This window comes from Barbatula barbatula (assembly GCF_947034865.1).
Source record: "Barbatula barbatula genome assembly, chromosome: 6".
NCBI lineage: Eukaryota > Metazoa > Chordata > Actinopteri > Cypriniformes > Nemacheilidae > Barbatula > Barbatula barbatula.
Window position 1 is genome coordinate 21161224 of NC_136765.1, and position 12021 is coordinate 21173244.

The window sequence follows — 12021 nt, forward strand, 5'->3', positions numbered from 1 at the left end:
GTAAACACTTTGATTAGAGTTGCTTTGAAGTATTTATAGTAATGTTATTATTTATATTCTTTAAGGAATACGATTTTCTTGTCACGTGATCAGGGTCAGCGCCAGCTCCATTCGCCAAGGACGAAACATGGCGGCGGCAGCAGCAGGAGCAGGCAAGAAGGTCTATGAGGTTTTTGTGTCTAAAGTGCCATGGACGATCGCAACCAGTAAGTTATAATTGTCTTGTGTTAATTAAATAACAGTTGAATAACCGAATAGTATTTGCGTAAATGTATTAACAGCCCCTAGCGATGTACGTTTTCGCTGAAGTGTTACCATCCATGCTAATCATAAAATGCTGTTTGACAATGTTGTTTTATTCCCGAATCCTAAATAGCTCTAGTAGAATATTGTTTTATTTGTGTGCAATTGCCTGATGCGATGCAATGCACTGCAATGTTTTCTGTTTTAGAGGAAATTAGAGAGTACTTTGGACAGTTCGGTCAGGTGAAGAAATGCCTCCTGCCCTTTGTAAGTACGTTCAGTTCAGTAGTGTTTCGGAATCTTTTCTGAATAAACTCACTGAGTTGCAGTTGTGACTGTCTTACAGGAAAAAGAGACAGGCTTTCATAGGGGCTTTTGTTGGGTAGGGTTCAATACAGAAGAGGGATTGCAGAATGCACTTCAAAAGGATCCTCACATTATTGAAGGAGCAAAGGTGAGTCAGGAAATACTTTTTCAAATAAGGAGACCACTAAAATGAATTAATTTTCTTCTTAAAAGCTCTTGATATGTTTTGAATCTAATGTTTGTGAAATAATGCCTGTTAGTAGTACATGTAAGCTGATTTACAGTGTGAAGGAGCTATCTGTATCATAATAAAATTAATAATAATATTAATCTTTGTGTTATTGCAGCTTCAGGTACAAAGGAACAGAAAGGCATTCATTGGAAGAAGATCAAACAAAGAAGCAGAAGACAGCTAAAAATGACAGATTTTTGTGTGGAGTGTGATCCAGTGTCAAATGTTGTGTCCTTTAAAATGTGGAACTTCTATTTATTGTTCACGTCTCTTAATTTGACATTGATTTGTATCATAGTAAAACCTTTCCATTAAAATGTCAGCATTTTTGACTATGGGATGTAGAATTTTCATTTATGACCTTTGAGTCCGACAGTTTTCAGTTTATATCTGCAATTTACAAAATTAAAAATGGTGTCATTACAGAAACTTAGGCAAAATTGATCACTGCATAAAGTGTAACAGTATGTAACAATTTGAGTGTTGCTTTATTTATCAGCATTGTTAATTTATATAGAAATTCAGCATTTAATTGAAGCTCATCAAGGCAATATCCACGATGACTCTTCCAACGATATGGTCACATTATCTCTAAAAAAGGCTATTATCAGAATCCTCTATAATTTCCTTCCTAGAGATAAATGGTCAAACTATTCAACACATTCCAAAGTGGATTCTGAGACTTTAGATATCCTTCATGGACACTTCATTCATTTTAGTATTTTATAACGTTCTGATTCAGTAGGTTTACAGCTTTCAATTAAATAAACTACTCATTATGCGATTCCCAAAGAGAAAGATGTGCATTAGTTACACTGAATGATGACATCTCATGCAAATCATGAAATAGAAGATATGTTATTGTCTTTCCATTTTCTATGTTGTCATCATACTTTAATGATGTGTTAAATGATCTGAAAAATGGAATTTAGTCGTTATTAAAAGATCTATTGTCAAATAGTTAAAATATCATATATATATATGTAAATTAATAATGAGAAACGTTCATCCTAAACATAAGCATGATATTAAATAACTACACTTTATTGCCATTGGCAAATGAGCGAAACAACTACGACAACCATAATGCCTTGCGCGCAAGTTGAAAGGTCACAGCGAAACCGGTTGGTGGATGTCGGCGTGGGATCACAGTCAATGAAGGTAAATCAATCTGCTCTTTTAAGATGATCTGAAATAATCACTGTTGTTAGCTCATATCTCAAGCATCAAAACGTTTTTTTGTCTCGGTTTATGTTACGCAACCGCTTGCATAATACTAATATATATATATATACTATGGCGTTTGTGACCACCTGGCCGCGTCCTTTAATGCACAGACAACTGTTATAAAGATATTATAGGAGAATGTTTTAAAATGTGCGTTGTGTAAATTGTGTGCAGTACTGTTTCACTTTTTTCATTGTCAAATATCGTGTTCGACGCGATGTAGTTTAGGTTAAAACCAGAATTCACGTTAGCGGATTCGTTTTCATAACACTGTCACATGTCAAAGCTCGGTGACGTAATGCCTTTAAATCACGCCCCTCAGATGTTGCTGTTTATCTTTTCTTTAAAATTGATGATGGTTTACCTGTCGGGTCTTTACTGGTCTTACAACCTGTTAAGCTAAAACCAACTTAGACCAATTTGACCAGCTAAACAAAGGTGGAGACCAGATATAACCATACAAACCGATTTGGCTGTTTTTAGCCTAGAAATTAATTGTTTAATGCAAACTGCTCATATAGTTAAACACACACAATAATTAAATCCAATATCTATTAAAATGTGATTTAAAAAAAATGAAATACTACTTTAAATGGTGCTAAAACTACAACTATTACAGGGACAGCTTAGCCTGGGGTTAGTGTCTCAGCTTCTCATGGATTGACCTGGATAAACATATAATAATCATAATACTGAATTTGTTGCATAAACCTAAGAGTGCAGTATATAATGTCTTTTTGCAGGATCTCACATGGCTAGTCGACTACTGAAAGTATCATCTGTTGCCACTGCAGTATTCGCATCCTCTGGGTTCTACCTGTACAGCAAAAATCTTGACCTCAATGACCTCAGCATCGTCCGATTTGGGAGGGCAGCTGTGACAGTAAATATCAATATTTTCTATTACATCCTAAAAATGGTCTTTCTTCATATTATCAAGATATATGCATATTTCTGCCTGCAGTGTTGAGATGTTCAGTTCAGCTTGTCTGTGCATATTCCGTCATTATTTCTTCTTTTAATAATTATTTTCAGACAGCTGTTATCAGTTATGACTACCTCACGGCTCTCAGAGATGTGCAGTATGGCACCGAAGACTACTGGGTTTTCAAATCAAAGGTAAAACATTTTGAGTTATTATTTTTTTGGAAATCTGCTATGTGGACATCTTTTTTTCCTGAAACACTCGGGTGCTTTGGATTGAATTAAGTTCTCTTTTCTTGTATTTACTCACTCTCTTGTCATTGGTTTCGTCTCGCGTTTACTGAAGGTCTAGAATCTTTCGCTACTTTCTTTGGGCAAGGGCCGCCCAAGAGGCCCTATGAATGAAAGGTAAAGCAACCAATCACGTGCCGTTTTGTGCCGCGTCATATTTACATGCTTGGAAAGGTCCCTGCAGTAACAGACCGGTGTACATTCACGAACATGTCAAAAGTTAACAGCGACAACAATGATTATACGTTTTTGCAATGAACCTTGCATACTTTTAAGAATTAGGCGTTTAGTCGATCGCGATGAATTCTTATTGCGACTGTTGTAAACACAACAGCTTACATCTTCGATCAGATGGCTTCGTGTTGTTTCCAGGCGGACGGTCTACCGGAAATCCGGTAAAATTCAACCAATTTGATGACTGTATTGTTTCCAGGAAAATGTGCCTTATGCATCAGACGTTTAGCCGACAGTCTGTCCGTCTGAGGCTGAGACTAGCTGTGTCCATACATTGAAGTGAATGGTCCCCTCCATTGTTCGGTTACCAACATTCTTCAAAATATCTTCTTTTGCGCTCTACAGAAGAAAGTCATACAGGTTTAAAATGTTAAGAGGGTGAATAGATGATGACACAATTGTCATTTTTTGGTGAACTGTCCTTTTTGTGAATTGTGAAATATTTAACCATTAAAAATAAAATGTGCCATTAATTTGCTGACACTCTTACAGTATGCCATGTTTTAGGTGTTCACGTAACCTTAAATTTTATGTAGTCCAATAAGTAATCAGATTTTATTAAATGTCATCCAGGTCAGCACATTACTTAAACCAACATGACAGCATATAAGCGCATGGCCGAGAAGTGCAAAACAAAACAACAAGTCAATCAAAATGACACGTCTGAAAACGCGATCGCAAATCTTAAAACACAACAACAATTTGGTAAACAAACTAACACGTCAGAAAACACAACAACAAATCAGTCAAAACGAGGAAGGTAGGTACTTTGTTGGAATGAGATAGCTACTGCTGATTGGATGAAACTCCTTTCAATCAAGATTTCCAGGCTTATGTTAATATTTATAAGCGGGAAAACCTCTCACCATAACCAACAGGGACACAGATTAAAGTACATATCATGTTATATGCTTATATTGTATGTATATTCTGAGGGGAAGACGGTCACGGATGGTACAGAGGCCGTCGCCTTTCAGCTGCACTATGCGTGCTACTCAGGGCTCACGCCGCGCATGCATGCAGTGTGAAACAGACACGCATCTACTACTAATGCAAGATGAGCCCGTTTCAACTTTATTAACAAAATGTGGCTTTTGAACCTTAATCAATGAATATGCACTTTATTACATACACATCGCATGTCCTTTCTCAGTCACATATTGCGTCCTGATATCTTGATTGACAGGAGTTTCGTCCAATCAGCAGTAGCTATCCCATTTCAACAAAATACCCACCTTTTCCGGTTTGACTGATTTGCCGTTTTGTTTTCTGACTTGTCGATGTGCTTTCTGACTTTTTATTTTGTTTCCCGAATTGTTGTTGTGTTTTTTGTAGGGCTGTCAAATGATTAATCGTGATTAATCGCATCCAGAATAAAAGTTTGTGTTTACATAATATTTGTCTGTGTAATGTGAATATTATATTTGTATTTATAAAAACATACACATACAAGCATATATTTAAGAGAAATATCAAACATAAACATTTAAATAAAATTTTAATGATTGGGAAATTTGGATAAATACATCTACAGTAAATATTTCCTAAAAATGTTTCTGTGTTTATAAATACAAAAATGTACACAGACATATATTATGTCAACACAAACTTTTATTTTGGATGCGATTAATGACGATTAATCATTTGACAGCCCTAGTTTTTTGATTTGCTATTGTGTTTTCAGATTTGTCATTTTGATTTTGGGGTTTTTATTTTGCTTTTAGATTTGCTTTTAGTTTTGCGATATGTTGTTTTGCTGTGCACTTTCCGGCCACCGTACACATCAGTCATCAACATGTCATCTCATAATTGATGTATTGATCAAGCTTTCAAAAAACCAAACACGAAATTAAAAGTGGTTTGAAACACCATTTGGCTCGTTGTTCGCAGGATCATAACTGCAAATGCCAGGGCGATAATGCCATCTCTACCCCTGTGTATAAAGGCCATTTAAACAGCTCTGTCAGGTACAGTTAAGCAGCTGGTGCTGGGACAAATGTTAGAGTCTGTCACCTGTGTGTGTGAAGTTGTGTGGCAGTCGCCGGAGAAAAGCGCTGAACCCTGAAGATCAGAGGCCGAGCCAGCTGCACTCTCTGCCAAGCTCGGGTGAGAAGGATAGGGTGCCGCTCTCCTTGCCCCTGGGGGCCGGCAGTCAAGCCTGGCTACACACGCTGATTAGAATTAATGCAGGCCTCTGATTTAATATAGAGGAGAGGTTCGGCTTCTAATTATTCTCTCACTAGGCGATTTAGTTCACCGCTCATAGGTTGTTTCGGACCGTTCTTGGTTTGTTTTTTGAACGTTGCTTCTACGTTTTTTTTGCATTGTGCTGGACACAAGCACAGGTTAACTGCAAGTAGTGTTTTTCTCAAATAGACTGCTCACTTGATTTACTTGCTGCAAGGGCCTTTGACGTCAGATAGAGAGACGGTAGAGACCCACTTCATAAAACTGTTGCGTTTTTAACTTGGCATGTAGTAGCATGTTAATGTGTTTACATACCGTACTTTATGATGATTGCATTGCCCTTGATTATCATAATTAATGTACATCAAGATGTGACGTTATGCATTTAAATGTGCGACAAAACATTTAGTGCCTTTTAATATTGTGTTTTTGTTGGAAGCGTAATTAAATTTCTTACCAGAAATTAGTTTGCAATTAAACAATAATTGGCAGTAATTGGTTATTTGGCAACACAGACAGTTTTCTCAAAATATTAATGTTTTTCTCTGACAAACCATTTGTTTATAAACCATCGTTTTAGCTTTAGAATACTTTTTTTTAACCCACTGGAGTGTTTTGACTTTTATGGTTGTTTTTTGAGGTCATATGCATGAGCGAGAGTAGGCTACACGAGATCATTTTCATAATCAGGTCAATACAATACAAATTTACGTCATTGGGCACTGGAAAGGGGTTTCAGACAAACCCCAGCGATTCTTGAGGTACAAGCGTTTTTCATATTTGGGTCGCCAAAGTTTCGTAAGGGAGGTTTCGAGAGATGTACCATGTTTTGGAGGAGGACAAGCATGTCTGATTGCTCACGGAGAACAGTGCAGGGGATCATGGGAACGCTCCCAGGTGTTGCGGCTCTGTAATGGCCACTGCGTGTGACTGGTGTAATGAGGGGCGTTCCACACAGTTAAGCATGCCTCCGCTCTCTGCAGGCCAGGCCACCTGCTCTTTGTGCCTTCCCTCCCAGCCGTTAAATCACCATGACTTCTGTATGATATAATGATCGCAGGGATTCCGAAAACAGTTTGGGAACCTTTAAATGGGCAGCGGTTTAAGATCTCAGGTGCACACTGGCGTCACCACGCATTTTGCTTAAGATGTCTGCTGATCTCCATAAGTTGACATTGTGTCTACCCCGGTCGCGGCAACAAAAGACAATAGAACACATTAGAACCCAATATAATTTTTAGTTTTGTCGCACTGAATTCAAGTTGTTATTTTTGGTTTAATTCATATTAAATAATAAACTGTATTTAATGAATGCTTAAAAATGACAGCTCTATACAATGTTTAATATACTCAATTATTTGTGAGTGAAACAGGCTATTTATCAAGGCAGGACTTGATTTTATCTGTTAAGGATGGATCAGGTTGTAAGAAGTGGTTTGTAAATGAACGCAAGCCATGGAGAGAGAAGAGGGCTTCATATTTTTGTCGTTGGTATTGCGCAAAATCATAGATTAAATACTCTTTTGTGACTTGTGAATTTGAGATCTTTAGGAAGGATGACTTTAGTCACAATGTCTGAAACACAGTTTGGAATGATGTGCAATCCAAGACCTCGCATTTGTCTTTTTAGTTCTATGATACATGCTGTTTTATATTACATGTTAGGTTTTTGTGCATTTCTCATGCTTCTGCCTCAAAGTTTGTACATAATTGACAGTCAAAGGTGGCGAAATGGACCGCTTGGAAAGTATTCCTGCTGCGTGAGGTCCACAGTTGGTGTTTCCTAAATAGATGCTTTTGCTTCTTTTAACCCGTAGCTGAATGCCTCCAGATAGTGTGCTTTTTGAATAGTGAGGATTGTTTTTTTCAAGCAATGTCACTGTGGCCCCAGAGAATCCAGAAGGAGTGCTGCAGTGAGAGCCAGATGAGAGATAATGTGTTATCTACCTCTGAAAAGACCACCTGAGAACAACTGTGATGCCTAAACTCCAGCCTGCCGCGTCTCTGAATCATAACCGTTTTCGACCCGGAAATCATTTTTTGTTGCAGATGCTTCATTTTTTTCTTTTTCTGAATTAACTTCTTGTTAGAAGAGGAACAGTTTGAAGAGTTCATACTTGTAAATGGTTCATTAAAATGACATTTGTTTATTTAGTTGCAGTTGACAAATATTTTTATGATGGACAAATAGTAAATTATTTTTTGTACTGTTGAAATACATGCTGACAATATTGCAAAGGACTTTTTTTATGTTTTAAAAATGTATTACATCTCTGTAAACAAACGGAGTTCCTGAATATCTAAATATCATCACAGTTTTGCCTAATATTGTATATTATATGACAGATTATTAGAACTGTCATATTTTTATTATATGCATTACAGTTAAATTTGTCCATAACATATATTTATAAAAATGTAGACAAATGCAGAAGTTTGAATCAATTAATAGACATTACAAAAAGTTTATGAATGTTTATAAAAGTGACATTTTCATAACCAACATACATGTTTACGTGTTTTCTTTTTTATTGTTGTCATCTTCAACATTGTCATGCAAAAACAGGCACTAAAGTTTGTGAGCTTGTCTCTGTGGATCCACCAGATGCAAAACTTTGACTCCACTTATCTTTTGCTTGGTTTCACAGACAAGACTTGGGGCTAGTCCAAGAATAATATGAATGTTTGAGTTGTTGTAACTGACATGAATCTTCAAATATCTCAGTGCCATTGTTTTGTTTCAAGATGCGCATCAGTAATGTTTCTGAGGCATTTTTATAAAATCAAATCTTAAATATCCTCATTTAACAAAGACTTAAGCTAAGCCTTGTCTGTGAAACCAAGTATTAAAATCATTCATTTTTTAAGGACAATTGTGATTGGTATTTTCATAATTTCTCTATATTTTGCAGCTTAGTTATAAGTTAAGATCTACCAGAAGAGGTTGCATATCTAAACCACGAGAGTGAATCTTGGAAACTAGAGCCTCCTCAGTTCTGAGATCCTCAGAAACGATCATGTAGAAACTGCAGGATATCTCAGTGAGACAAGCTGCTCTCTGGCCTGCTTTGATTACCGCACATGGACGCCCGCAGTTTTAGACGACAACACCGGTGGCACACTGAGCTGTAGCTTTCCTGAATAATGCATGCGCTCTCAGTTGTACCAGGCTTTGCCTCTGTCAGCCAGGCATTGGAGCACAAATGGGTGTAATCTGTTTTCCCTGGTGCTGAGAGACTCGAAATGCACTTTTCTACCCACTGCTCAGAAAATAGTCTGGCTGTATGAGCTCTTCCCTTGTGTGAGGTTTTCGGTGAGGAGGGTATCTGTGTTTTATCGTGGTTGACCGATTACCCTGCGAAAAATCACAACAGCCGAAGACGGAATGTGTATCATGATATCAAAATTCATTGCTAGACTATCGAGAGATGTCGGGTCAGAATGGAAATATTTTAGATTTGTTTACTGCGTTTAACGTGGATGATTTATATTCAATAGGCTGCAGGAAGACATCTGGAATCAGGCGGCATGCTGAATTACAGATTTTCTTTGGTAGACCTAGTGCTTCACTTGTTACGTTACCCTTCTTGTCTTAAAAGTCTTAATCAAAATTAATAAACGTTTATATTTCATTTAAAATATTGTTAAATATAAGAAATACATCAAAATATTTCCTTTTAAATATATATATATATATATATATATATATATTATATGAATACACATGTTTTTGTGTTTATAAATACAAATGTCCATGTATTGTGCATATTTCGTAAACGCATGTTTTTTCTGGATGCGATTAATCGCTTGACAGCCCTAATTTTGATATAGTTATAGAAAGTAAGGGATATATACACTATACTCCAGATAGATGCTACACATCTGTTGTTGTTTGTGCTTACTCATGTTTTTGCGATTTCGACATTTGTTTACAAGTGTGATAGTTTGCAGAGGTCTCTGAGTCCTTGACCAGCCCTCACGTAGCATTTGCACAGCAGATTAGACTTCAGCGAGGGCTTATTCCACACGACTTCCTCCAGAGAAGCTAAAACGTCCTCCTCATGACCCTCCTGCTGAATCGGAGTGCTACTCGGGTCTGAGAGTCTGATTACAGGGTTATATTCTGAGTATAGCTCAGAGAGGCAGAAAAGAACATCCGAGGAGATTTCCCCTCGTTGTCCTTATGTTTTATTCAGCTCTGTCAAAACTGCATTTACAAGGTACAACAATAGTTTGGGCCCTTTTGGTCATCAAACCTGATCTCCAGCTAGCACTGGGGATCCGGTTGATGTCGTAGGCTGGGCTGCCGGGTTATAAAAAATGGCGTCTCCTTGAATTAAAGGGATGGTTCACCCCCAAAAAAACTTCTTCCAGGGAACACAAAAGTAGTTCCTGATTCTTGTGGATTGACAGTAATCTGATTGTGGGAAAAATGGAATTTAGATTGAGTTTGGGTTGGCAAACATTGTTGATGTGGGAAAGTGTTTTTTCCACTTTTTCCTCTTCCGTTTTTTTACTTGCGCTCTAGAAGCGTTCCCTTCTTCCTTGTCTAAATGATTTATCTGCTTCTCACACAGGTTGTTGTTCCAAGTAAGTCAGCATCTTGCCTTAAGACTCTGCCAACAAACACTCCAGGCATGTTTTTCTCTCAGAGACCTTTAACAAAATCTGAAAAAAGGCACTTTAACAGAAAACGGCCGAGGAGTTCCTATAGTAATTCTTTCTTTTAAAGTTGCAAGATGTCGAGCACAAACGTTATTAACTAAACATTTAAAAGCGCTTTAGACTCGTGTTTCAGACCACCTGTTTCTCCGCCTTCTAAACCTCAGTTCTCCGCCCCCACCATGCACGGCCGTGTTAATTGCGATGATGTAATGGATCACCTCACTTTAACAGGCATATAGGAAAGCACCTATCACACGTGGGCCAGTAATGAAATGCTGGCCGTATCGCTTGATGATTAATGTGCGGGTTCTCGCTGAAGGTCATCTTGGATTTTTGCTTCAGGATTATCATTAGCTAAGGCGTGCTCTTAGACGTCTAATTCATCATAGTTTTTTAGGTTGCGCGATACTGTATTTTCATCACAGGTGGGGTGGCGAGGTGCTGCACACATGCAAATGAGCCGGGGTTTCGAAGATGGCATAACATTTATTATGTTTTCAATTTCTCTATGATTTAGATTGAAATTGTTGTATACGGTGTAGTCCACTTGTTCAATCGAGGACATAAGGACCCTTCCTGGGCTAAAGTAGTAGGTTAAATAAAATGACATTTTCATCACATTGTGACATGCATTCACACCAAAGGAGGTAGAGCAAGCCATTGTGGGTAATATTAGCCCCAAAACATGCACATTCTAAATGCTGTAGAGATAGTACAGAGGTGCTTTAATAATTACAAAGTGTTTTGCTGGTTTACTGAATAGTTAACTTTCTCATTCTCTTTTAGAATGAGTCTGACTTTGCGTTAAAGCTGTAATCTGTAACTCTTTACGTAACAGATTTTTAGGTAACCAGTAATTAAAACTGTCCCAAGTTCTTCTGAAAAGGTCATATTTACGAAGACAATTTGACGTTATTTGACTCATGCCAACGTAAAGAAGTACGTAACGTAACCTGCAATTTTATGTCGTAAACATAGATGGCGATCGATGTGAATGCAAAAAGTATCGATTGCGGACAGGTTTTTTATGTCACTTTATGAAGGATGTAGATTCGTAAATAGTTTCGAGATGGATGTCGTCAGTGCACCCCTAGTGGACTGTTTTAAACATAATTCTATTTAGGATTCACTAATACCAAAATGGCATACTACTGGACTGACAGCCTTTGTTTCGAGCTTATTTGCAGCAAGCTTCGTGCGAGTGCCACAGGTCGTATTTATAATTCTCCAGATTTAAAATGATAAAATGACTTTTGGGAAATGGAAAGAGAAAGCGAAGGGCACAGAAGCGTATTGCACACATGAGAGAACAACGCTTCGCTCATCAGTTCACAGGTTTGCCGCAGTCTGGAAAACTGAACATATGGATGAGCCATATAATAATTTCCCCAGCTCAGAATGAAAACCCCACGGCTCCTGTCTCCTTTTTTACGAACGTCATGTCCACCAACCTTTAGAAAGTTAAGGAACTTGTAAGTTTTGAAACTGCTTATTGGAACAGATGTACGGCAGGTATTTGTACAGTAGATCGAATTGATGATTTTAACTTCGTGTTGTCATTTCTACGACTCTTTGCTTGAGTTTGCGTGAAATCTTTCAACGGATTTATAGCTATTTTTGTTTAAGAAATAATGAGTTGGCTGGAAGCAAATACCAACGAAAGAACTAAAGAAAAATTGTGCATTGGTATTCTGGCCTCTCAGCAGGCTAGT

General features: G+C 37.6%; 2 protein-coding genes across 2 annotated transcripts in view; both read left to right on the top strand.

Moving 5' to 3' along the window:
• The first annotated feature begins 91 nt into the window (after positions 1-91).
• slirp (SRA stem-loop interacting RNA binding protein) lies at positions 92-1752 on the top strand. Its single transcript, XM_079458560.1, has 4 exons — positions 92-206; positions 452-510; positions 590-697; positions 897-1752. The coding sequence occupies exons 1-4, from the start codon at positions 128-130 to the stop codon at positions 963-965; spliced, it is 315 nt and encodes a 104-aa protein (XP_079314686.1). The 5' UTR covers positions 92-127; the 3' UTR covers positions 966-1752.
• Positions 1753-1855: 103 nt separating this feature from the next.
• adck1 (aarF domain containing kinase 1) overlaps positions 1856-12021 on the top strand; it is an 84666-nt gene continuing 74500 nt past the window's right edge. Inside the window, exons 1-3 of the mRNA XM_079457909.1 lie at positions 1856-1942; positions 2752-2891; positions 3044-3127. Of these exons, the coding sequence (XP_079314035.1) occupies positions 2760-2891; positions 3044-3127 (216 nt within the window). The 5' untranslated portion in view covers positions 1856-1942; positions 2752-2759. The remainder of the gene's footprint in view (positions 1943-2751; positions 2892-3043; positions 3128-12021) is intronic.